The 27720-nt window shown below is 40.6% G+C and overlaps 1 protein-coding gene across 1 annotated transcript; it reads left to right on the top strand.

Moving 5' to 3' along the window:
• The first annotated feature begins 3680 nt into the window (after positions 1 to 3680).
• haspin (histone H3 associated protein kinase) lies at positions 3681 to 27681 on the top strand. The gene is made up of 16 exons (XM_061707549.1): positions 3681 to 4063; positions 5025 to 5186; positions 5277 to 5420; positions 7712 to 7846; positions 8679 to 10452; positions 15199 to 15346; positions 15441 to 15592; positions 15680 to 15868; positions 19936 to 20021; positions 21259 to 21321; positions 21428 to 21519; positions 21667 to 21746; positions 21837 to 21925; positions 24668 to 24810; positions 24912 to 25014; positions 26302 to 27681. Exons 1-16 carry the CDS (start codon positions 3912 to 3914, stop codon positions 26495 to 26497), a joined length of 3708 nt encoding a protein of 1235 aa, XP_061563533.1. The 5' UTR covers positions 3681 to 3911; the 3' UTR covers positions 26498 to 27681.
• The last annotated feature ends 39 nt before the right edge of the window (positions 27682 to 27720 follow it).

Genomic DNA, 27720 nt, shown 5'->3' on the forward strand with positions numbered 1-27720 from the left:
CCTATCGGTTTGAGTGTATCAACTTTAACTTGTGGTAGTTTCAAAAAGGAGCAGGTAAAGGAAGGAAGAAGGATGAAGGAAGGAAGCTAAATGAAAAGGGAGGAAGTTATGTATGTGGCTCCTAAAAATGTCTATGCAAACTCTAACAAACAAAGTACATAAGCAGCCTGCAAAAGACAAACAAACACATTTAGGTATACCCTGAACGAAGGACATACGAGCAGTTTGATCCCAAGGTGAGACCACGTAATATTCATCCAGAAGAGAAAAAAAGAAAAAAGAGCTCAGACTGTTCTGACCTTGGTTACTTTGTATGTCACAGTTCATGTAAGTTCATTTAAAAATAGACTGGGCAAGTACGGCTTCTTATTCTGAAAAGCTCCTTGAGTTGCTATTCACTTGATAGGTTGCTTTATTTTGAAAAAAAAATACTTTTGCGTTTTTAATGAAGGGTTGCAGAAATAAATAATTTAAAAAATGTATATATTTTTTTTTCTTTAAAATAAAAAGGACCTGTTCAGTCACTGGGGACCATGAACACCCCTGCTTACCATAATATTCGCAAGTTAAATATGAGTCCAAGATAACAAAAAATGGTCTCAAACACAAAACTCCACTGTTTTCTTTCTTTAAAAGAAATAAGAAAAACTGCATAATATTTCATTTGTTGTTATTCATTTGAAGTTGTATTAACTTCATCCTCAGACCTGGCAGGAACAACATGGTTTATTTTTATTATATCTCGGTATGTAAAAACCTTACTGAATGAGGGTTTACTTTTTTTCATATGACTGCACAGGCAAAAGGCCAGGTTTGATGCATTGTGTGAAATAAAGGCTCTGGTGATAAATATTCCTCTTGAAGAAAACTGCATTGGGCTTGTCCTCTCTGTGCTGACAGCAGTTACATAAACTCAGCGGTCCATAACCCCAGAACACTTTTATTATTTATAGCATTTTATTATTGCCCATTTCGAAGTCTCATATGAGACAGTTCTTTAACCATTTCCACCCCAGAGATCTCTGAATCACGACAGAGGCCAGATTAAACCTATCTATCTATCTATCTATCTATCTATCTATCTATCTATCTATCTATCTATCTATCTATCTATCTATCTATCTATCTATCTATCTATCTATCTATCTATCTATCTATCTATCTATCTATCTATCTATCTATCTATCTATCTATCTATCTATCTATCTATCTATCTATCTATCTATCTATCTATCCAGCCATCCATCCTGCAGAAAGGAAAAAAACTAACAATTTTCTTTTATTGTGCACATTTCGACCTAAAACTTACTTACCGGTAAGTTATAATATGTAAAATGAATGCCACAAGACTGGTCCTTAATCCTTTATTCTTTGATCAAATAGCTGTGCATTGATGGCAATATAATAATCCAGTGTTTCAAATTATTTATTTTTTTCGAAATGTTTAAAGCCTGCATTCAAGTGATCATAAAAAACGTTGAAATATTCAACACAGTACAGTATTGATAATAGAGACGTCAGAAGAATACATAATGATAAAATAATGACATCTGGTGGTCAAACATGTTTACTACACCCTGTTTGGCCGTCACAAATGATTCAGTCCACATAAGGCATAACAATAATAATAATAATAATAATAATAATAATAATAATAATAATAATAATAATAATAATAATAATACATAAAGAAAAATATTCTTATTATCTCTGTACACAAATATGCTGTCACCAATCAATGTCTATTGTTTTTATTTTTTTGTAAACGATCTTTGAGGCCCTACTTTACTGGCTTTTATTAAAAATTAAGAGAGGTATCAAACAGACCAGAAAGTGGGATAACATTCATGTTAACTTTTGTTTAGAGTGTGTTATCACTCTATTGTTTGGCTTTCATTGTGGAGGGCAAAGAAATAATTTGATTATAAATAGTTTCCTTACTGTCCACATACAAATAAGCTTTGAACCTTGAATCTCACAGTGTATGGATTACATACAGTATCGGTATTGAGTGGTTAATGTAGGCAAAATCTATTTAGAGAATTTGTACAAAGGAAACATTTCAATTCAGCTTTTTTTTAATATTGCACCAAATCATGTTATGTCATCTCAAGGCACTTCAACAATACAGTTCAACTCCATTAAAGGCAAGGCAAGTCAATACAAGGTAATTCTACTACTACTGTCATTTAGCAGACGCTTTTTATCCAAAGCGACTTACATCTGCTGTACACACACCATGGAGCAATTATGGTTAAGGCCTTGCTCAGCGGCCCAAAGTGGTTCATCTTGGTTGCCATTCCAGGGCTTGAAGCTGGATCCACCAGACCCAAACCCTCCTCTGTAGCCACTAGACTACCACTGTCAAAGTGCTTTACAGCAACATTAAAAAACAGCAAGACACAATTCAACAGTAAATAGCAAATAAAATGAAATACAATGATAAGAAAAGAAATAAAATAATAAAAAGCACAAGTTGTCAAAAAGTAAGGGCAGTAGAGTACAACAGGTAAGTATGAGTATAAGAGTACGCTTCAGTAAACAGTAATGTTGTTAGCCCTGATTTAAAGGAGCTGACAGTTGGAGCAGACCTCAGGTCTACAGGAAGTTTGTTCCACCGGTGAGGAGCAGAATAACTGAACGCTGCCTCACCTTGCTTGGTTCTTGTTCTTGGGAACCACAACAAACCAGGTCCAGATGACCTAAAAGATCAAGCATGTATTTTGGTCCAAGAGCATTCAGTGGTGATAGTCATCTTCCTATGTAAAGATATCAAGTTATTTTTATTTCATGTTATCTATGGAGGTAGATTTGTATCTTAATTATTCAATCAAAAAAAAGATTGCTTCAATCAAAAAATATATTTTCAATTTAAAAAAAATCACTTCAATCAGAAAAAATGATTTCAATCAAAGAAAAAAAGTGTTTGAATGCAAAAAAATATTTGAGACTCGAAAAAATACATTTGAACACTGTTTTTCTTTGATTGGAAATGTTTTCTTTGATAGAAGTGAAGTTTTTTTGTTTGAAGCCACTTTTTTTATTGAAGTAGTGTTTTTTGTGTATGGACCATATTATGGGTAGGATATTTGTGTCTTTATCATTCAATCAAAAAAGAAGTTGCTTCAAAAAGAAAAAAAATATTTTCAATGAAAAAAAATCACTTCAATAAAAAAAAACTTCAATCAAAGAAAAAAAGTGTTTGAATGCAAAAAAATATGTCTGTCTATGGGTTGACCAATGGGGAAGCATCCGCCCACTGCGGGATGTTTTTGTCAAAATGATTAAAAAAAAAAAAAAAGGCTTCAAAACTTTTTTTACTTCAATCACAAAAGAAATCACTTAAAATTGAATTATTTTTTTTTTTATTTAAAAAAAAGTGTTCAAATGCTCTTTTGCCTCTCAAATATTTTCTTGCATTCAATCATTTTTTTTTCTTTAACTGAAAATGTATTTTTTGATTGAAGCAATCTTTTTTTTTTGATTGAATAATTAAGATACAAATCTCCCTCCATAGTTATCGGCTACACCGCGCCTTTAAATCTGCAGGAATGCGCCCCAAAGGACTGTTTTGGTTTTGACTGCCAGTGGTGAGCCTGCTGGCTACACTGCTGTTCCTCCGCTCCGCCAGGGGGCGCTGTGCGGCGGTGACCACGTGTTTGGCTGACCAATCACCGACGTCCGTGAATTTGAACGAGGAGCGGGTGTCGGAGATCTGCTTACGGTTTAAAACAGACAAAAAAATGAGGATTTATGCCCTTAAATTACATCTACAACAGTAGTTTTCTTCTGAGTGGACTAAAACCGAGGTGTTAAATAAGTTAAGTCAAGCGCCGTTTTTTTATAAAATACGCGATTGTCTCAATCTGCCGGTTTAGCGTGGGTATCGTTTATAGTTGGAATTTTCAAACATGAAACGGCATAAACCGCTATTCTTAAAGACTTATGGTAAGCAGAGACGCAAAATATCTGCTTGGGTATTGCCTGATGATCGTAACCAATATTTTGATAGCACGTCCTCTTCTGATGACTTGGCTGAACCAGAAAACCCCAGAAGGACGAGGTTAGTCTTCCTGGTTTTCATCCTTCCAAAACAGTGTTATGTTTTTGTTATCCGGTCTATTGTTAATACTATTTGGTTACATTGTTTCTGTTCTCGGGTTTTATTGTAATTACACGCAGAGGTGTCAAAAGTATTCACATTCATTACTCAGGTAGAAGTATAGATACTAGAGTTTAAAAATACTCCTGTAGAAGTTGAAGTATCAACTCAAGTTTTTTACTCAAGTAAAAGTATAAAAGTACTGGTTTCAAAACTACTTAAAGTATAAGTAAAAGTAATGTAAGGGGGAAAAAAGCCATTGTAAATTAATGCATCTTAGTATAATGCAAATATATTAAAGAACCATATGTGTACTATTGAGCATTAACATGTGTTTCAGCAGGAGATATGATGACTAGTTGCCTATAAGTATTGTAATGGTGCAAAAAGTCAAACTTCAGAGGCATGTCATCATTTATCCTTTATTGGAATGTACATCCAAGTTTAGTTGCAGGAATCTGAGGGAACGGATGTAAGAACAAAACTGGACAAGAACATCTGAAACAACCACAACCAAATTCACTCTATCCGGATGGAGCAATTTAACTGGATAGTTTTTTTTTAAAGGCCGAAATGAAATGGATTAACGAGGCTGTTTTTAAAATGTAAGGAGTAAAAAGTACAGATAATTGCGTGAAAATGTAAGGAGTAAAAGTAAAAGGTCGTCTGAAAAATAATTACTCCAGTGAAGTATCGATAACCAAAAGTTCTACTTAAGTAAGGTAACGAAGTATTTGTACTTTGTTACTTGACACCTCTGATTACACGGAACAATACTTGGCATGATCCATAATTTAGACTTTTATTTTGAAAATCCAAATATGCAAGAGGCCTTTTATGTAACTGCATATTGACATACCGTACTTAATTTACTCTAACTGTAATTTAACTCGGTGTCCTTTTGATTTTGTGATTTTTATAGGGGCAAGTACACAGGGGTTCATAGAGACATGCGTCCTGCCAAGAAAAAAGCCTTTCTACACCTGATTGAGAGTTCTGATGAAGAAAACATGAGTGATGAGGAGAAAGTTACTGCTCTCTCCACTTCTAGCCCACTGCGTGGTCATCAGACCAAGACAAGCAGGTGTGTGAATCATCATGAGCATACAAATTATTTCCTATATACAAATATCAGCTTGCTTATGTCACATACTCTTTGCTTTCTCCTTCTTAGAGGGAAGAGAACTAGTGTTTGCAAAGGGAAACCAATCAATCCTGGGAAGAGAAAGGCAGTGCTCCGCCCAGTTGAAATCAGCAGCAATGAGGACAATATCACAAGGCCATCGTCTCCCCCGAGCAAGAGGAGAATGACAACCAGGTCTGTTTATCAACAAGGGTCTTGTGGTGGTTTTTGTACAAGCAGATGTTACTGCGTCTATAAACATCAAGCTACTTTGAACAGATCTTAGAATATGTTATGTTCATCGACAGGGCTGCGGTTTGCAAGTGCAAATCCACACATTAAAAGCCATTCTATGTAGTGCATATATATATTAATGGTTAGTACCATGATTTGGTTAAAATTTTATCGATGAGATACAGTACAGACCAAAAGTTTGTTTGAATTAGAAGGTGTGTCCAAACTTTTGGTCTGTACTGTATATATGCATTTTAATTTTCTTCAGGTGCGTGGATGTGTGTGAAAGTGAGCATGTCTTTCACCAACCCTCGTTGACAGTCTGATCTAACATATTTTATTAACATCTGCATTCCTAATTCTGACAGAGGACTAAATCTGATAGATGTGTGTAGTGCTGTGATTAATGTGGTGTTTGATGTGTCTTAGTGGTGAATTGTGTTGCAGTAAAAATGACAGACAGGCTAGCAAGACAAATTAAAGGATGAACAGATAAGAGTGTGAGAGATGCATGCAGGTCTGTAAATATTTTCAATGTCTGTGTTACATGCTAGTGTCCGACCGATCAGCCTTTTTTTCGATTATTTCGATCACCGATTAGGGGGAAATCAAAAAGACCGATAGCCGATACGATTATTACCCTTTTTTACCTTTTTGGGAGAAAACAAATTTCAATACAAGAATTCATTTAAATGAATGATGAGCAATTTATTGGTTTAACCATGAAGGACAGCAATATTCACTTCGCACGGCTCACATATCAAAAGTGCAAATTATGGAACATCAAACAAAACAAGCAGCATTTCAGTTATTAAAAATAACATAAAGTGAATTTTCTCTTTACATAAAATAAAAAAGCTGCCTATAAAAAATAACAAATTAAGAGGAATAACAGCCTCAATTTTAGAACAGTCAGGCACAATACTCCCAATTCCCAGACCCAAACCACAGCAAGTGCCTACTTGGAGGTAGTAACAGTAAGCTAACTAGTACACATGACAAACAACCAAACAGTACAGGTTGTGAAAATGGCTACACAGGTTGTTTTTTTAAGTGCAAATATTTACTTAAGTTTACTTAAGTTTGAGCATGTTGAACATTCTTAATACAAAAAGAAAATGCAGTATTTCAGTAAATTTCTTAATTTTTCTTTAAAAAAAAAAAAAAATCGAAATTATTTATTTTCGATTTTTTTTTGGGGGGGGGGGCGATACCGATTATTAATAAAATTATGAATATCGAAGTCGATAATCGGCCACGGCCGATTATCGGTCGCCCACTATTACATGCATACATGTATGAACATACATCCAAATACAAAGGCAAGCATGCACTCGTACACAGTTACACATACATAAATATACTTGTACATATACATATATACAATATTATTACTATTATTATTAAAATAATAATAGTGACAGTAAAAACATCTACAGAAACAACAACCGTTAGCCTAATATTAATATGAATAATCCTAGTATCATTATTGCTGATATTATAATTGACACAGCGGTGGCGACAAACAAGAGGGCACAACTGGCAATAAAAGGCAACACCAGGACATCCACACGCCATCAGTTAGAATCATGTGTGTTGAAGCAGGGGAGGATCTAAAACATGCATGCAATGTGACAGAGGTAGTTTACAAGCGGCCATAAAAAGAAAATTATAAAACATTATACAAAATGTTTATATATATATATATATATATATATATATATATATATATATATATATATATATATATATATATATATTATATTATATTATATACATAGCCTATATAATATATCCTCGAGGACCAGGGTCGGGAAACACTGACCTGGACCACCAGACGGCAACCGCAGCTTCAAGCAAGCAATCCTCAGAACACAGAGCGTTTTCCCAGTTCTTTTAAAACAGTTTACGGGGCTGACGCGTGAACGTTGCCTCTGTGTCGTCCGCAGCGGTATTGCTACACCTCTACCAACTCTAGATGGTGATACAGAGAAAAGCATAACATCCTCCAGTTGTAGGATCAAGATTTAAGTGCAGTGTTTTAGTTTATTAAACTTAGATTTTGGAAAAGCTTTTCAGGCAGCTGTGTTTTTAGTTTTTCTGGTACATTTTTGTTACTTCGATATGTCTACTTTCTAGTTGTTACTGGCCTTGGGAAGCTTTGAAACACACAGGTCTGCTCAGATCTTATTGACCATCCCCCTTTTCTCAGTTTTGTCTGATGCGCTCTGAAAGGATCTGTGTGCCAACAGGAGAAGCCGGCTCGTGTCTGCGCCGGTTCCTACGAAGCCGAGGACCCACAAGCCGTCTGTCACCACCGACAGTGAGGAAGAACGGTCTGCATCAAGACGCCCAAAAAATTCAGTCAAAATGAAGCCAGACTCCAAGTAAGTACTCACAAGATGCTTGTGTTAACATGCCCTGCAAATGATGTTAGTTAGTGTTGTAAATAGGGCTGTTCGATTAATCGATTTTAAACCGTAATCGCGATTATGTAATTAGAACGATGTTAAAACGTGAAACTCGTAAAAATCGATTTTTCACTTTTTTTTAAATTTATTTATTTATTTTTTTACCTTGTCTGCACACATATTAATGATTGATGGAAATACCTCTCAATACCTGCGACAAGTGCCCCATCGGAGAGGCTCTTTAGTGTAGGAGGGGGCGTTGTAACATGCCACCGGGCATCCCTCAAGCCAGATGCGCTAGACCGGCTCGTGTTCCTTGCAAAAAACTTGCAAATGTGAATAGCAAATGTAATGACTGACATTACACACCTCTACCTCCTTCATGGGTTGCATTATTATTTAGAATGCAAAGACCCAGTTTAGTTTAATTAGAAAATGTCTTGTTTTATTTAATTGGAAATATAACTTACTGTATGTTTGCAAGTGCTGATTTGCTGATTTTTTTTCAGAGATAAAACTTTATATTTTATTATATTTTTTAAAACTTTTTTTCAACTTATTTTACAGAGTTTTGCACTTTATTCATTCATTTTTGGTTTAATAAGAGCAAAGTTTGCACTTAAAGCCCAATGGGGCAAATGTTCAATAAAAAAACAGCATATTTGAAATCATTTCTTTGCCTTTTGTCAATTCACAAAATAATCGTAATCGAATTTTGAGAGAAAAAAATCAATATTTTATTTTTGGGCAAAATCGAACAGCCCTAGTTGTAAACAGTAACTCTGTTTCTTCTTTTTTTTTTTTCCAGTGTTCAGTTTGCTTCAGCTGGGCGCTTTGTAACCCGTCGCAAATGTGCAGCTTCTAACAAGCTCTCCAAGGCCATAGCCAGTCTACTCAGCTCTTCAGATGACTTTACGTCCGGAGCGTTTGGCCCCGGCAGGTCCCTGCGCTCCAGGAGGAGGAAAGCCCCGCCGGCGTTCGGGCTGTCCAGCGCTGAGAGTTCAGTGACCGCTGCAGGGACTACCGGCTTCGCTGCCAAACCCTTCCGGGAGTTTTCCCTCAACGAATCGGCGGATCGCAGCCTCGGACCCTGCTCCAGGAAACCCATTTTCTGCTCCACGCCCTCAGCAGGCGCCCTCAGCAAACGGGAGCAGGCTAAACGCCGTCCTACCCACGATCAGGTCGCCAGTCCTCCGTCTTTGTCGGTCAGCTGCATCGGGGCCTCGAGCACTTTTCAAGAATCCTCGGATTCGCCGCGGCAGGCGGCCTTCCCGCCACAGTCCGCCGCTGCTGGAGGAGCGCCGGGTCTGCTTCACCGTGAAGAACAATCTGTTGATTTATTCATGGAGCCCAGCGGTGGCAGCTGCGGCGAAGAACCCAAAATTCAGAGTGGAAACTCGAAGAGAAGCGACGGTGGAGCGGTACCCAGTGAAAATGTTCTTTCTGTAAACGATGAAAGCAGCATTCGTTTTGTGTCGGCAGCAGGAGGGTCGGAGTGGCTGATAGATGTCCTGAAGGAGAAGTGCTTGAACCAGCGCTGCAGCGTTCAGATGACGAGGCTGGACTTCTTCACCGTGGCTCAGCTTTGCAGTCAGACAACCTTCTCATCCTGTTTGGAGGATTCAGGCTCAGCCCACAGCCGGCAAACTGAAGAACAACCTCAGCCTGCAGGCGGCGGCTCAGCTGTTCGTGGTTTACACTCTTCAGAAGAGTCGCTTATTCACCACCACTCTTCCGGGGAAACCAATAAAACCGGGGATTGGTCCAAATCATTGACTGACTGTGAACAGTCGGCTTCACTGGCCGAAAGTCTGAGAGCAAACAGTTTGTCATCAGCTGACTGTAAGGAGTTGGAGTCTGTGATTTATATCGACTCCGTCCACCACACGGACCGAAGCTGCGAGGGGATCCTGGCCGAGGAGGCTGGGAGAGAAAGGACATGCTCAGTTCAGTTACAAAAGTTGACTTTGTCCCAAATTAAAGCTGAGAAGCTGCAAAAGTTGCCACATGGCAACAGTCCAGAAGCAAAGACGGAGTCCACAGATTCAGGAGACCGTTCAAAGCTCGAGTTGATGCTGAAGGAGAAATGTTTGACAAAGAGACCTTTCGTACAAGTAAAGAGATCAAGTCCGTCACTAATGAAAGAACTTCGGAACTTGAGAGATGCCATGCTGGACTCCTCAACGGATGTGTCGGACTCATCCAGCAATGAAGAGACAAAAACCGACCATCCGTCTGAGAGCGACAGCAGGGAAAACTCACCCACCGTGAAAGCTGGTGTTCAAACTAGAAGGACCACTCTTGAGGGGAAAACCAGTTCAGGCGCAGCAGCCGATAAGAACCTGCGGAGAGCTGCCCCAAAACGAAAAAAGGCCGCTCTGGCCTCCAAGAACAAGAGGAGGAGGAGCACGTCCGTGGACCGACCGGGGGGGACGAGGAAGGCGTGTGTGAGCGGCTTGAGCGTGAGTCGCTGGAAGAACAGGGGCGACACCAGCACTTTTGGCAGCCGGACGGCTCAGTGGGGCTTCACCAAGGACTGCAGCATCACTGAGCTGATCTCCACCCACCACAAACAGCCACAGGTGACCACGGCATCCACACGCACACAACCAAGTCATAAACGGCTTGCTCCGAAAATTTTGGGATTTCTGCCTGCCTGCCGGCTCGGGAGCTGATTTATGGGTCTGCGTTAAATCGACGCAGAGCCTACGGCGTAGGGTACGGCGTACGGCGCCGCGTAACCTACGCCGTAGGCTCTGCATTGGTGTAACGCGGAACCATAAATCAGCCTTTATTCTGGCGAGGTTTGAAAACGACTTCGCAACAACGGGCAAACGAGTGATTATGTACATTCACTGAGTGAATATTATGAAAGTAAAATATATATTTCTCGCTAGAAATGTAATCAAAACACATTTTTATGCAGAAACTAACTCAAAATATTGATTTTATTCACTAAAAAATAAGAAATGTCCAACATGTTTTTTTTTTTTTTATTCAGTCCCCAAATGACAGCGAAAAGCATTCTGGGAAATTGTACTGGCCCTAGATCAACTAGTGAACATTGGGAAAACACTCGCTCCGTAGGGACAGATCCATAGCCACTACACTAGTTTTCTTCACTACCCCCTCTTTCTTTCTTTCTTTCTTTCTTTCTTTCTTTCTTTCTTTCTTTCTTTCTTTCTTTCTTTCAGGCTAATTTCCTTCCTTCCTTCTTTCCTCCTGCTCTCCTTCCTTCTTCTCTTCCTCTTTTCTCCCTTCCTTCCTCCTTTCCTTGTTTCCTCCCTTCCTTCTCCCCCTTCCTTCCTTCCTTTTTTCCTTCCTTCCTTCTTCCCTTCCTGTTTTCTTCCTTCCTTCCTTCCTTCCTTCCTTCCTTCCTTCCTTCCTTCCTTCCTTCCTTCCTTCCTTCCTTCGTGGATTTAACGCAGAACCACAATTCAGGCTTTACACAAAAACGTCATCAAACGGGAATTTATCGTTTTTACCTCGAGATGATAAATTCTTATCGTGAGGAATTTTTTTTGACGGTTTATCGTGAACGGTAAAATATCGCCCATTCCTAGACACCACTACCCTCACGGGAACGCGCAAAATTTAGGGGTAGGGATGAAAACTAAGGGTAGGGGGTATTGGGACAGGGCCAAAGTCATAAACGGCAGCGGTCTAGTGTAGCTGGTAACCCTCGGGACCTTTCAGTGGAGATGCATCTGTAGCATGCTTTGTTGTCCAAGAGTCTTGGATAAGAAGGTTCAGTCTGGCTTTTTGGGGGGGGAATTAATTTAATTTAATTTAATCTCGCTAAACTGTCCTACGTTACCATGGTGATGCTGCTCCAGAGCAGTTTGTGTTCAGTTTTGGATTAAACTGCTGTTAAAATCGTTCACTGATCATTTCATGACAATATTCCAGATTAAATTACAGTGAAACAGCATTTAAATGGCTGTTGAATGAATGTCGGCATGTCGAGCGACTGACTGACATTCAGTAACTACACCGTCTGGTCAATGCATTGGGCTGTATGAGTTTGGAAAATCTAATTGCGATTTATTTATTTATTTCCCCCCCAATATTGCAATTTAATTTTTTTTTATCTAATTTTTTCCCTTTTTTTTCATAAAACCTAATGGATGATTTGAATAGTAACACAATATTTGATACATTTAGTATAAAATGTTCTTCCCATAGACTAGGCATCTTTGTTTCAAGTCTCGCACCTTTTAATTTACAATATACAGACTATTAATAAAATAAAGCTTTAGTTGTATTATTATGATGCAGTTAGTTTAATGTTTTTATGGGACACTGTTGCGATTCTGGTCTGCGCAATTTCCTCTGTTTGAAATAATACAGCACGTTTATTGATAATGGATTTTATACCGTAGCTCTTCTTCTGAAATGTGTGTTTAAATTCAGGCTCAGCATATTTTTACACGTGTGGACAGAGACGGAAGGGGAAAGACTCAAGTGATAAAGGAAGAGTAGAGCTGCAGTTGTTGTGCCTGTTGCCTGAAATTCGAGGTTTAGGTTTTTTTGTTGTTGTTTTGTTTTTTTAAGGTGGACAATACAAAGAAATATGGCCGTGTTGAAGCTTTCTGGTAGAAAACCCCTCTGGTTAACCCACAGAGCTGTTGTTTTCCCAGAGTGCTAAGCCTCACTCCATCTTTACTCTTGAAAGAGTTTTTCTCTTTTCTTACCCAATCATCTTTGTGACTGGTTGACGAGCAGATCAGCTGTAAGGTGTTTGACCAGGTGTTGTTAAAAAGCCCTGCAGAAGTTTCCCTGTGCCCTGCAGCTGCCCGTCCCCGCAGCTTCGGGCCAGGGGCCGGATTCACCAATATGTTCTTAAGAACGATCTTAAGAAATGTCTTAAGATCTAAAATTAAGAAGTTCATAAAAAGTTCTTAAGTGCAATTCCTCAATATTTTCTTAAGAACCGTGTTAAGAACTGTCATTTCTTACGAATTTCTTATTTTTCCTACTTAAGAACTTCTTAAAATATGGCTGTATCCGAAATGGCATACTAAGTACTACCGGTACATGCTCAGGGCTCCAGACTAACTTTTTTCACTAGGAGCACAGTAGCCCCTAACTGAAAATTTTTAGGGGCACAATCAGAAATTTTAGGAGCGCACATCGTTTATCGACACGCTAACCAAATGTTTACATTTCTACTACATTTCAGTGTATTAGTGATACGTATTTCATAATAGATTAATGAATTACCACAATGTGCTGTTTCAAATGCAGTGTTAACATTTTATTGTGCATTTTTAAAGATGCCGCAACATAAAGTAAACTGACAGCACCATTGCTGTCATTATATATAAAAAAAACATACATTCACATGATAAAAAAGTGCTTGGTAACAAAGTGCTTAGTAACCTTTCAGCCATGAATGTAACTGTTAAACACAGTACTTAACAAATGTACAAATATTGGGGGTACTGGCCAATAACATTTCCCTACTTGTGTCTTTACTAAAACCCTGAACTTACACCAGTTGACCAAATTCACTGCCTTCACTCAAATAACTAAGGATCTTACCAAGAAATATTCTTATTTCTAACCTAAAAATGCCATTACACCTGATAAAAGGTTAGGTGTTTTTCCCACATGTTAAAATTTAACTTTCATTTGTGTCAAGCAAATTTTAAGCAGTGTTCAAAATAAAATTATGAGACCTGCTGTATTGGAGCACATTTTCTTTTAGTTAAAACTGTAGCGGGGACAGATGTTTAGAGAAACCTATGTATGTACCGGGTGAAGGCTGATTTATGGTTCTGCGTTACAACAACGCAGAGCTCAGCGTCGATTTAAGGCGGAACCATAAATCAGGCTTTAGAGGGGGGACATATCGGAGAACAACCAGAAGAATATAGAGTGGATTAAAAATAAAAGTTAAGCAATGAGCTACATGTTTCTCCCGTCTGGGCCATTGCAGACTCATGGCCTGAGCATGATGTTACTAAAACCAAACATACCTGCCGCCTCTTTCTTCTAACTTAATGTGCGCGCCGCGGCGGCAGCGAATTGTGTCGCATTAAATGTCGTCCGGGCGTAATACCTGCTTTGAGCTGGTGAAATTAAACGAAAAAAATAAATAAATAAATAAATAAATAGATCCCCCAACTCATTCCCTTTCACACTCATTGGCCTGCAAATATGGGGGTTCATTGAGGCACTCCTTCAACGTTTAACGTGTAAAAAAAAAAAAAAAAAAAAAAAAAAAAAACACTGGCAAATTTACTGGTCGCACGTGTGCGAGTGGACATGAAATTCAGTCGCACATACTCAAATTTTGGTCGCAAAATGCGAGCACTTGGTCGCAGTCTGGAGCCCTGATGCTACATACTGCATCAGTATGTACTGTATACTGCCTACTAGGAATGGGCGATATTTTACCGTTCACGATAAACCGTCAAAAAAATTCCCCACAGTAAGAATTTGTCATCTCACGGTAAAAACGATAAATTGAGGAAATGAGCCTGAAAGAAAGAAAGAAAGAAAGAAAGAAAGAAAGAAAGAAAGAAAGAAAGAAAGAAAGAAAGAAAGAAAGAAAGAAAGAAAGAAAGAAAGAAAGAAAGAAAGAAAGAAAGAAAGAAAGAAAGAAAGAAAGAAAGAAAGAAAGAAAGAAAGAAAGAAAGAAAGAAAGAAAGAAAGAAAGAAAGAAAGAAAGAAATATTCCCGTTGATGACACTTTTTGTATTGGTAATTTTTTTTATCGTTATTGGGATAAATGCCAGAAATTATCGTGATACATTTTTTTGTCCATACCGCCCATCCCTACTGCATACTAAATAAACGATTCAGTACGCCGCTCCAGCAGACCGTTCACACAGCAGCATGCAGCCAAGTATCCCAGAATTATATCGTATTAATATTATTATTATTATTCATTTCATTATATTCAGTCGATGCAGCTGAAGCGAGACTTCACTACACCGATGCATCGCTCCACAATATTGCAGGTCTTTGTTTGTGCATGTGCAAATGTGTTGAAAAAGGTGATATTAGACGCTTACCCTTTCACAGAAGAAATTTTAAGACAGGTCAAGGTGTCTTAAAGTTAAGAAAAAAGTCAAGAACAAATTTGAGAACTTTTATTTCAAGAATACCATTTATTCTATAGTTTTTTCTTAAGAAGAAACTTTGAGTTGAGAAAATGCTTAAGAACCATTTTGGAGAATATGACTTCTTCTCTTTTTTCTTCTTAAGACTGAACAAATGACACTTAAGAATATTTTTTTTCTTAATGTTTTGTGAATCCGGCCCCAGGTCCCATAACCCGAGCAAGGATGTTAAAGGTTCTGTGTTGTGCTTTTGCTCAGGAGCCGTTGACAGCGACCACGATGAATTTCTCCACCCCAGCGAGAGCAAGTCGGCTCAACCTGTCATCCCTGCTGGCCGAGCTCACGCCGAGAACGCACACCTGGAGCCGGCTCAAAGCCGCCCTCTCTGTCCATCGCAAGGGCATGGGTAACGTGTTTCCGTGACTTTAACTCGGGGTTTGCAGCTTATTGTCCTCGTGCAGGCGTCTCGATGAGTAACTGCTACCTCCTGTTGCTTGTAGTGCAACTCACTCCCAGGAATTTACCTGTGACGGCGAAGGGCTCTCCTCAGAGGACGGCGTTAGTGGACCTCAGCACGGATCTCTTCGCCACGCCCTTACGCACGCCGCTGTCCAGGCGTCTGCAGTCACAGCTGCAGAGCCAAGGTTCCCAGGTACAGAGCACCTCACACAGAAAACCATTACAGCTTTGTGTGTCATCAGCCGTACAGCCGATCTGACCCCCCTCTGATCCCCCCCAGAGTGTGTGTGAAGATGCTGATCTGTCGGATGCAGAGAAGGTGTTCTCCGAGTGTGGCCAGCAGCAGCCGCTGGCCTGGGACGCCTGCATTCTCCCTGTTCGTATGAAACGCTGCGCCAAGATCGGCGAGGGGACCTTCGGCGAGGTGTTCTCCACCACCAACGCTTCTGGAGACACCGTGGCACTCAAAGTAAGGCCATTTGTGTCGTCATTAGGAATGGGCGATATTTTACCGTTCACGATAAACCGTCAAAAAAATTCCCCACGGTAAGAATTTGTCATCTCGCAGTAAAAACGATAAATTCCCGTTGATGACGTTTTAGTGTAAAGCCGGATTTATGGTTCTGCGTTAAATCGACGCACAACGTACGTGTGAAAGAAGGAAGGAAATGAGCCAGAAAGACAGACAGACAGACAGACAGACAGACAGACATTTTTTTTGTAACAAACATGGCGGATCTGAGAGCGAGGAGCTTGAGTCATTACAGTTTTGCAGTACAGGTGGACTCATTTAATTGTTTTTTATTAATTCAATTTAATTGGTGTAGTTTAGTTAGTAGGGCTGTCTTGGCTGACACGCCTCTGCGACATTGCATGGAGGAAGGGGACAGTGCCGCTGGGGTGGCAAACCGGGGTGGTGGTCCCTCTGTTTAAAAAGGGGGACCGGAGAGTGTGTTCCAACTACAGGGGGATCACACTTCTCAGCCTCCCGGGGAAAGTCTACGCCAGGGTACTGGAGAGGAGATTACGGCCGATAGTCGAACCTCGGATTCAGGAGGAACAATGCGGTTTTCGTCCCGGTCGTGGAACACTGGACCAGCTCTATACCCTCCGTAGGGTGCTCGAGGGTTCATGGGAATTTGCCCAACCAGTCTACATGTGTTTTGTGGATCTGGAGAAGGCATTTGACCGTGTCCCTCGTGCCATTCTGTGGGGGGTGCTGAGTGAGTATGGAGTCCGGGGCCCTCTACTAAGGGCTGTCCGGTCTCTGTATGATCGAAGCAGGAGTCTGGTTCGCATTGCCGGCAGTAAGTCAGACTTGTTCCCGGTGCATGTTGGACTCCGGCAGGGCTGCCCTTTGTCCCCGGTCCTGTTCATAATTTTTATGGACAGGATTTCTAGGCGCAGCCAGGGGCCGGAGGGGATCCGGTTTGGGAACCTCAGGATTTCGTATCTGCTTTTTGCAGATGACGTTGTCCTGTTGGCTTCATCAGACCGGGACCTCCAGCATGTGCTGGGGCGGTTTGCGGCCGAGTGCGACGCGGCAGGGATGAGAATCAGCACCTCCAAGACCGAGGCCATGGTTCTCGACCGGAAAAGGGTGGCATGCCTTCTCCGGGTGGGTGGAGAAGTCCTGCCTCAGGTGGAGGAGTTCAAGTATCTCGGGATCTTGTTCACGAGTGAGGGAACAATGGAGCGTGAGATTGACAGGCGGATCGGTGCAGCGTCCGCAGTTATGCGGTCGATGTACTGGACCGTCGTGGTAAAGAGGGAGCTGAGTCGAAAGGCGAAGCTCTCGATTTACCGGTCAATCTACGCCCCTACCCTCACCTATGGTCATGAACTTTGGGTAGTGACCGAAAGGACAAGATCGCGGATACAAGCGGCCGAGATTAGTTTCCTCCGCAGGGTGGCTGGACGCTCCCTTAGAGATAGGGTGAGGAGTTCGGTCACCCGGGAGGAGCTCGGAGTCGAGCCGCTACTCCTTCACATTGAGAGGAGTCAGCTGAGGTGGCTTGGGCATCTGTACCGGATGCCTCCTGGACGCCTCCCTAGGGAGGTGTTCCAGGCATGTCCCACCGGGAGGAGACCCCGGGGAAGACCTAGGACACGCTGGAGAGACTCTGTCTCTCGGCTGGCCTGGGAACCAGAGCATGTGAGCGGAGTGGAGCGGCGAGAATTTCCGCTCCTCGCTCACAAAGGTTGTCACCGCTCCGCTCCGCCCTCAAAGTCGCAAAATGCCGCTCCAGCCATAACCGCTCCGCGCTCCAGTAACACTGCAACCCGCTCCGCTCCGCGCAGCGCTCCACGCTCCGCTCCAAAAATGTTTGCATGCATATAAAATGCACATGTTTACCTGAAGCCTTAGATCTAACCAGAGGTGGATGAGAGAGAGAGAGAGAGAGACTCAGCAAAGTTACGTTCCTTGCAGCCAGTCACGGAGCCGAGAGGAACAATTACGCAGAGCCGACATAGTTTTAAAGTCCAAAAAATAGATATTTACTGACAAGAAAAAATAAGAAAATAATTTCACCTAATGGAATTATCTGGTTTAATACACTTTTGTTTATTAACCTTTCCCGAAACAATGTTTCATTCACTGTGTGTTCGGGTGTGTGTGTGTGAGACGTGTGGGTGCAGCGGAGGAGAGAGAGGGAGATGCAGGTGTGCGCGTGTGGAAGACCGGTACACGTGTTCAGTTACTTTTCAGTGTGTCCTCTGTTAGTTTCAGTCGTCGGCCCTCACGCGTTTTGTTTGCTCTTATTACATGTTTGTAATAAATGTGCGAGGTTGCACGGACAGCATTTTTCCTCCGTCCTTTTTTCCCTTCACTTTCCCCGGACTCCTAACGCCGGTTACGAGCCAGAGACCGAATTAAAATACCAGCTCTCCCAACTACGGTTCAGAGATAGGACTGGAAAAGAAGAAAGGTAACAGGTAGTTTGTGGAGAGGTGGGATATGTTTGGACACGCATCGGGGCCGTGATATGAGGGGTAACGGAGCGAAACTGGAGCGGGATGACGCCCCGCTCCAGCCAATCATCCTAGAAAAAAAAATCCCGCTCTGCGCTCCTTTCAAAATTCGCCGCTCCGCTCCCCCGCTCGCTCACGCTCCGCTCCGCTCACATGCTCTGCTGGGAACGCCTCGGACTCCCCCCGGAAGAGCTGGAGGAAGTGTCTGGGGTGAAGGAAGTCTGGGCATCCCTGCTGAGGCTGCTGCCCCCGCGACCCGGTAATGGATAAAGCGGGAGAAGATGAGTGAGTGAGTGAGTGAGTTTAGTTAGTGCTGGGCGGTATACCGGTTCATACCGAATACTGGTGTTTATTTTTCTTATGATATGAATTTTTCATATACCGTAATACCGGTGAGTATGTACAGTAGCGTACACAACATTGGGAACGCCGCTGGACACTGTTTGTGAGGGGACTGTTTAGCAGTAGTGATGCACTGATTGTTCAGTAACCGAAATTGTTCGGCCGAAAATGGCAAAAAAACACTTTCGGTGTTCGGTGGAATAAGTGGGAAAAAAACCGAACGATTAATAACGGCGTTGTAATATAAGGAAATAGATTGGCCGCTCTCGTAACTGTTGCGCACTACAAACATATATCGTTGGCCAACCAAAAAGTAACCACGTAAGAATTTTACCTAACATTCACCAGGAGGTGGAACCAAAACAACATAATGCTGGGAAATTAAAAAATGTTCAGTTTTTTATGTTCAATAAATATTTTCTACTTTGTAATTTTGTAAAAGATTTTTTTCTTTACAAAGCATGCCTAAATCAAATTTATTTGATTTATGCATCCTCCTCATGACAGTAAAATAGGCCATTCTAAGCCAATTTACTGCAGCAATTCCTTTCCAAATCATTAGAAAATGTGGTTACCCAGTTGTGCATGAAAAGAAAAATACCGTGATATACCGTGACACCGATATCATTTTGAAAAATACCGTGATATAAATTTTTGGTCATACCACCCAGCACTAAGTTCAGTAGCATTTAGTATTGTTTTAGAGCAGTGTTTTGGGGGCTCCAAAGACTGAATGTGGTGATAGATTCATAGTTAAAAAGGTGGAGTTGAATCGGTATTTTTTTTTATCGTCGTTTTTATCGTTATCTGTATAAATGCCAGAAATTATCGTGATACATTTTTTTTAGTCCATACTGCCCATCCCTAGTCGTCATGTGGTGTTGGCTATTTAATCCGACTGCATCATAAAGTTGTACATCCAAATATGTTGGGGTTTTTTTTAATACAAAACTGCAAAAACACAGAAGCTTTCTGTATAACCTTGTATAATATGGTCTTCTCCAGTGGAACTGGCAATAATATTAATAACATCTACCGGTAGTTTTGGAGAATAATGTGACGATATCTGGGCAAACTTTACCGCTGCTGAAGGTGAAGGAAGTTCACCATGGGTTTAAACTATTTGAGTGTCCTCTAAACTGAAAATAAAGCCACATTGATATCCGGTATCGAACGTTGAAGGGGCGTGTCGTCGGTTAACGGACCGGGTTGTGTTTTCAGATCATTCCAATAGAGGGCGACGAGAAGGTGAATGGAGAGGAGCAGAAGACCTTTGGAGAGATCCTTCACGAGATCATCATCTCAAAGTACGTAGTACTGGCTATAAACCAAAACTCCAACCTTTCTGGACCGTCACAGTTATGAATGATGTCATATAGGTAGTGATGCACCGATTGTTCGGTAACCGAAATTGTTCGGCCGAAAATGGCAAAAAAAACACTTTCGGTGTTCGGTGGAATAAGTTGGGAAAAAACCAAACAATTAATAACGGCGTTGTAATATAAATAGACTGGCCGCTCCGTAATGGTTGCGCACCACATAAATCGTTGGCCAACCAAAAACTAACCACATAAGAATTTAACTAACATTCACCAGCAAGTGGAACCAAAACAACATAGATCAATCTATTACAGGTGCGTTTAGATGACGAAATCAAACAGCGAAGAGCGTGGAGTGAAGTGGTGCGGTGCAAACATGTCAGCAGTGTGGAAGTATTTTAGAGTGGCAAAGAATAATACAAGAATGGCTGTTTGCAATGAATGTTCTGCTCAAATATCTAGAGGGGGCACATCTGCAAAGTCTTTCAGCACTACAAGTTTGATTTATCATTTGAAATGATAAAAAACCCTGAGCGCTTAAATGCATTTTTATTGTTTTAAGGCCTATGTTACAATGTTCAGTCAGTTAAGCCTAACGTAAGCTCAAAGATGGCCAAAAAATTTATTTTGATAATTTATTTATTTTAAGTTATTGTTCTTTGCTGGTATAATGTCTGCTGGAATATTTAAGAAATGCTGGGAAATTAAAAAAATGTCAGTTTTTTATTTTCAACAAATGTTTTCTACCTTGTAATTTTGTAAAAGATTTTTTTCTTTTAAAAGCATGCCTAAATCAAATTTATTTGATTTATGCAATGGTGAAAAAATTGGCAAAATAAATGGAAAAACTGCGAAGAACCATGTTCGGTATTGTTCGGTATTCGGCCAAGTGTTTATTATTATTTTCGGTTTCGGTTTCGGCCACAAATTTTCATTTCGGTGCATCACTACATATAGGTGTTTATGATCTCTCATAGGCTTGTAAACTGATATAGGAACATGCATTAAACGATTATCTCAAACAAGTGGGATACACATGTTTATTGCGCTGAGCCTACACACCACGGCTTTCTGTTTGCTGAGATGTAAAGATTATGAAGTCTGACTGTTTTAATGTAGTTATGCATAATGATGATTTGGAAACTACTTCAAAGTATTCCTACTGAGCTGCACTAATGAGCAATGTGGGTGTTTGGTTGTTGTTTTTTTCCTTCCCTCCTGCCAGGGAGCTGAGCAGCCTCAAGGAGAAGCAGCACAACCAGACACACGGTTTTATTGGACTCAATGAGTGAGTTTCTTTCCTTTTTTTTTTTTTTTTTTTTTTTTTAGTTTGTTGCTTTTTGTCTGTTTTTTCCTGAAGTTGATTTCTTTATTTTTTTGTCGTCCTCTTAAAGTCTCCACTGCGTTCAAGGCTGCTACCCACCAGAATTTCTGAAGGCCTGGGATGCCTTTGACCAACGGAAGGGCTCAGAGAATGACAGGCCAGGTTAGTCACATTGACGAGGCATTGCATGTGATTTTCCTGGGAGCGAATGCAGAATCTGCCCTTTCAAAAGAGTTTCAGAGCCAGCTCGTGTGTCACTCCGTTTCATCAGGCTCAAGTTTGTCCGCTTGTTTTTTTTTTTTTGGTCAGATTTCTTTGAAAAAACCCAGCTGTTCCTAATCCTGGAGTTTGAGTTTGGAGGGACCGACTTGGAGAACAGCAATGGCACGGTAGGCCCGGAGTGACGGGAGCCCCCGAAGCATCACGCCATGGACCAGTTTTCTATGCAGCCTTTTAACTCAAGCCTTTCTTGTGTTAAGCTGGCGTCGTTAGGAGTGGCCAAGAGCATCCTTCATCAGGTCACCGCTGCGCTGGCTGTCGCTGAGCAGGAGCTACACTTTGAGCACAGGTGGAGTACACACTTGTGCATAGTTTTTATTAAGTGGCAACACTGACTGGCTTCATGCATCATTATTTAAGCTGAGTGGTAAATAACACGTATACAAGGTTTATTAGAAAAGAAACAGTAAGACACATACTTGTCTTCTAAATCACAACCAAAATCTTAGTTATTTAAAGTATTTAAGACTATAAAAGCAGAAATTATATTTGAAACTGGCATCTGTGACATTTATGCATTTATACTTACAACATTTATTCAACTTATTGACTTTGAAGTTCAAATGAATTGTAACCACACACTTGTTTTTTTTAAACGCACTTAGGGCCAAATCCACAAAAGGATTGCGCGGCTTTTGCGGCCGCTAAACCGGTGCAAATGAGACAAAAAGAGAGCGTCTAATTCACAAAGCACCCGCAAAGGGTGAATTGCTCCACAAACTGCGCTGCCAAGCAAATAGTGGCAGTCTGCGCCGGTGCCATTTGCATGCATGCAAATTAGGTAATATTCATACATTCGGCGCAAAATTGCCCCCTTTCTATGCAAATAAGCCTCATTGCAAAAAGCGCCTAATTCACAAAGGCCAGCGCTATTTGCCACACGCAAAAATAGTGGAGCAAATACCGTGTTTCAGAAGCTTGTATTAACTGCGCGCAAACTCCTCACTCCCCATCTCTCTGTTTCTCTCTCTCAATGTCATTCAAGCCTGTGTGATACTGAATGATATTAAGGGTGAAATCTATAGTCAGACATGACTGTAGACAGTCAGATCAAGTGGGGTTGTGGACTTATCTCTGATTTAAAAATAAAAATAACAGGAGCTCAGGATTCATCCATACAGTAAGGGGCTGCTTTATTACAAACAATTCCACCATATAAACATATAAATCTAGAATGTGTGTGTTTAACAGCTTAATAATGTCATCACATATCACAACATATATCAGACTTATAATAAAATAGCGCTGATCGTGTCCCTGTGAAGCTCAGCGTCAGTCAGGACTCTCAGCTGCTGCTGGAGATGCAGCCGCTGGACGGGTGGGCTGCCACCCGTCCCTTGAAATACGGAATTGTTACGCAATTGGGAATTAGAATTCATATAAAACAGTTTATTCCGTATTTCACAATCGTCCCATGCGCGTCTGTCACATACGCACACACTAGTTAAGCCTAATTATGCCCCCCCTGTTCCCAGTGGAAATTGCGCCCTTGCGCCTCACGGCGTTTTATTTTCACTCACTTTACTTTTTATTTCTGCAGTTTTCATTATGGACCAATGTGTGTGCAGAAATATGGAGAACACTGGAAACAGCTCCGCTCACTTACTCAGACAAGTGCAAATTGCACTCAGCCGCAAAACTTTATGGGCGTGTTTGCCCCGGTATATCATTAGAGCAAAGTCTTTTGTGAATAGGACCTTAAGGCGGGGCAAATTGCGGGCGCTAATGCAGCGCAATTCACAGCGCTATTTGCGGGCGCAATCTGTTCTTTGTGGATTTACCCCTTAGTGTTTACAATGTAATTATTAGGGGTGTAACAATATATCGTGCCACGAAATTTCGCGATACAAAAACATCACAATACGTGTTGTGGAGGTGACAAACTGTATCGCGATATTGGGTTATTAATATTCTATCGTGTTGACTAGTAACGTGCAGCGTATTTGTGCCGACCGCGGCTCGACCCGCAGACCAAAATCTTACTCCGCTCAGAAGAAACTAGTACCGTTTTGCGGCCCCGATCACGGGACTCTTGGGGGTTTTGAGCTCTGAACTTTTACTTATGTAAGGGTGGTGTAGAGTTAAGCCTTACCTTATTAAATTAAACCTTTATCGGGTCGTGAGTAGGATAAACACGTGGACAACTTCTGCTGAGTTCCAGTGTACTTTAATGTCCCTCAACAGTGTAGGATTTCAGAACATCAACACAGCGCCTAGTGCCGTACTGTGGCGTATCACTCCCCCCAATCTAAAACAGACTAATCACTACAGATAAACTGACTAGTGTAATTATAGACCCTGATTTACATCAGAATATAAAGAATATATTTAGAAAATAATGAACTCTGAATTACCAAAATAAATCTCCTCTTACACTTATAAGGTGAACATGAATCAATCTTTTTTATGATGTAAAATTGTATGTATTTATTTACTTTTATTTATTTAATTTTAGTTGTTAAATTTCTGGAAAAGAAAAAAGTCAAATCATACATGAGAGAAACTATTCAGTTTGTGGCAAAATATTTTTACTTGTATGAAACTGAAGATGCAAAATGCAAACCTGACATTTACTTTTAGTTCAGTTTGTGGAAAATGGTTGGCCTGGCTTTCTCTTTAAAACTTAAACAGTTATAAAGCATTACAAACTGTAACAATAGGGCAAACGTACAGTATTGTTTTGTATTTTGTGTCTTTCACATAAAAGACAATTTTTTCCAGTCATATGTTCCTCATTCAAGGTTGTTAAAAAAAATACTGCTATAATATCGTATCATATCGTTATCGTGACCTCAATATCGTGTATTGTACCGTATCGTGAGATTAGTGTATCGTTACACCCCTAGTAATTATTGGGACATTTTAGGTCCCAATAATTTCCCAACACTTTAACGTGATTGTCACTGCGGCTGCAGATAGAAATGTAGCCTTCAGCAGGTTTGATCGTTGAGGTGTGTGTCGTGTACGCTGCATTATATTTGCATCAGGATGTTTTGCTGTTGTGTAAACAAACTTGATCCGATTTTTGCAGGGACCTCCACTGGGGCAACGTCCTGGTGAAAACCACCAGGCAGAGGACGGGCAGCTTCCTTCTCAACGGAGCGGCTCACTCTGTGGAAACCAAAGGCGTGCTGGTCCGCATCATCGACTATTCTCTCTCCAGGCTAGAAATTGGTCAGTTTTAATTTTTCATCACTTCTGCCTCCTGCTCGCTTGCGCTCATATTCTGGCTGGCTTGTTCTCTTAATGCGTTTACAACATTTTGTTCCCACCAGATGAACTGACTGTATCCTGTGACATCTCAAATGATGAAGAGCTCTTCATGGGACAGGGAGACTATCAGTTTGACATCTACAGACTGATGAGACAAGAGAATGGGTAAGAAAACACCTCAACATCCATGTGTCATGTTCCTGTGGAACTTTTTTGTGCTGGATGGCAATACGTAAACCTAGGTGGTGTGATATTTAGGGCCAATCCCAATACACCCCCTACTTTCTACCACTAGCCCTCCCTCACTACCACTACCCCTAAAAAGAAGCCACAGATTTTAGGGCACTTGAAATCTTCCCAGGGGCCTGTCCCAATACTCCCACTACTCCTACTTTCAGCACCACCACTAAAATCAGGAAGCTGAGAGCCAAAAGCTGTTTTAATTTCAGCTGTAGCGCTGTTAATATGCCACTTTATTAAGTTTTAATATTTTTTCAGGCGTAAAAGTAACCGTTAAGATCCCCAACCTGGGCTCAGTTCATCCAAATAACACCTGTTATTGGTATAAGAAATTTGATTTATGGTTCTGCGTTAAATTGACGCAGAACCTATGGCGTAGGGTACGCCGTACGGCGCACGTCGCCGCGTAACCTACGCCGTAGGCTCTGCGTTGGTGTAACGCGGAACCATAAATCAGCCTTTATTCTGGCGAGGTTTGAAAAAGCTTCGCAACAATGGGCAAACGAGTGATTATGTACATTCACTGAGCGAATATTATGAAAATAAAATATATATTTCTCGCTAGAAATGTAATCAAAACACATTTTTATGCAGAAACTAACTCAAAATATTGATTTTATTCACTAAAAATTAGAAATGTCCGCCATGTTTTTTTTTTTTTTTTTTTTTTTTTATTCAGTCCGCAAATGACGACGAAAAGCATTCTGGGAAATTTTACTGGCCCTAATTCACCTAGGGTGCATCCGAAAACACTTGCTCCGTAGGGACAGATTCATAGCCACTACACTCGTTTTCTTCACTACCCCTAGGTGAAAAGAGGAATTGGGACACCACTACCCTCACGGGGTAGTGGTAGTATTGGGACAGAGCCTTACACTCTCCAGATGCCATCTAAAACTGTAATGCATATCTAGTTTTGTCACTATTTTTTTATGTGACTTTTGGACTCTGTTAATATCTTTCAACCAAGTCCCAAACTTTTGTAGCGAAATGGATACTAAAGTGACGAAATGTCTGTATTACATTGGGCCATTTAATAGTTGTTGGTCTTTTGTTTTCAAATAATTATGGAGCTTTAGGAGGAAACCCTCACATTTCACTTTGAACACGATCAATCTGCAGGTTACCGTGCTCCTTTCGAGTGTTTTAAAGCAGCACTTCAGAACAGTTGCGGTAGCGAAGGTATCGACCCTCTTGTCCGTTTCTCTACAGGAACGACTGGAACAGCTACCACCCCCACACCAACGTGCTGTGGCTCCGATACTTGTGCTCCAAGCTGCTTTCCATGAAGTACCGGAGTGGGAGGGGCGTCAAGGATGTGAGAGGGGAGCTCACTCGTTTCCATGACGACGTCCTCGAGTACGGATCTGCCACAGAGGCGCTGCGAAACTGCCCCATGTTCCAGTAGCTTTTGAACACACAAGTGTTCCACGTAATTTATCCACGTAAGGTCCTCATAAACCAGAAAGACTATTAAAATTGATGTCACACTGCAGAAGTATGATCTAGTTATTTCCTTAATATACTCATGTTGAAGCCATTTTATGTTCCACGGTTTTATGAAAGGTTTTTAAAGTGCTTTTAATACATTTTTAGACTAGAAAATAGTTGTTGTTTTTTTTATCAGCCTTCTTTGTACTTAAAGTACTGTAAGTTTTTCACTTGTGCCTCCAGCTATCTTCAGCAGGTTATGTGATAGGTTTGCATGTCTTAAGGTTTCTGATGTTGGTTCTCAGGGCAAATGCATCATCTTGGAGCCTGAGAAATGGTGATTATTTTCCGAAACCGAATACATTTCTCTCCCGGGCTAGTTTTATTAACTATTGTTTCATTACTTTCCGAAACGATCGAGAACAAAGCGACCATCGGTGAAGCAGATTAATTTGGGTAAAAACAGAACAGGCCCCACAAGGACGCTGTAAGAGACTCCAGAGAATAAGATGAACCAGTTCTGGAACAAATGTGGAAGTGGTCTTATACACAAGCAGGCTGTTTTTACAAGTTTTACCTTTTTAAAAGGTGGGCAGATAGTTGACCTCTGCTTTAAAAAAAGAAAAACTCTGCTTTATAATTTGCACAATAATGGTTCTGAATGCATTGCTGTTTTACAAATTAAATTATGACTTTTTTTTTTTGTTTAAAAAAAAAAGAAATTCTGTTGAACAAACGGTAGTCTTGCTTTTTTATTTGAGATGGACATTCTCTATTTTGCATAAAATTTCCCATTTCTGAGTTTGCACCACACTGTATATTTTGACATTTGGGATAGAACAACTATACCGGTATATGTATCTTCCAACAGAGACTGAAGGTGAAGTCGGAATCCATTCATGTGCTTGTGCACCAAAACTATATCCAGCTTTTGGAAAATAAAGTTAGAAAAAAAACAAAAATGAAGGTGAACTCCAAGGCCGAGGTACATCAGATCATTGGAGAAGGTTAAAACATCAAAATAATGAGGTAACTGGACTCTTAAAACATAATTAGCTTACAGTACATTTATCATATTTGATTTGCTACGTAAACCATTCTTGTATGTTTTAGACAAAATTTATTCCATAGATAAAACATTTATTGTAACATCAAAATATACTGCGTGTTGTCTTAATTTGCATTAAATATGTTTTAATC

Source organism: Cololabis saira, chromosome 1, assembly GCF_033807715.1.
Source record: "Cololabis saira isolate AMF1-May2022 chromosome 1, fColSai1.1, whole genome shotgun sequence".
NCBI classification, from domain to species: Eukaryota; Metazoa; Chordata; class Actinopteri; order Beloniformes; family Belonidae; genus Cololabis; species Cololabis saira.

Bases quoted from the DNA above. Each gene is read 5' to 3' on its own strand.
- haspin (XM_061707549.1), top strand. From the start codon at position 3,912: ATGAAACGGCATAAACCGCTATTCTTAAAGACTTATGGTAAGCAGAGA. The intron at 21,322-21,427 runs GTGAGTTTCTTT...GTCCTCTTAAAG, and splicing joins GGTTTTATTGGACTCAATGA to TCTCCACTGCGTTCAAGGCT. The intron at 21,747-21,836 runs GTAGGCCCGGAG...TCTTGTGTTAAG, and splicing joins TGGAGAACAGCAATGGCACG to CTGGCGTCGTTAGGAGTGGC.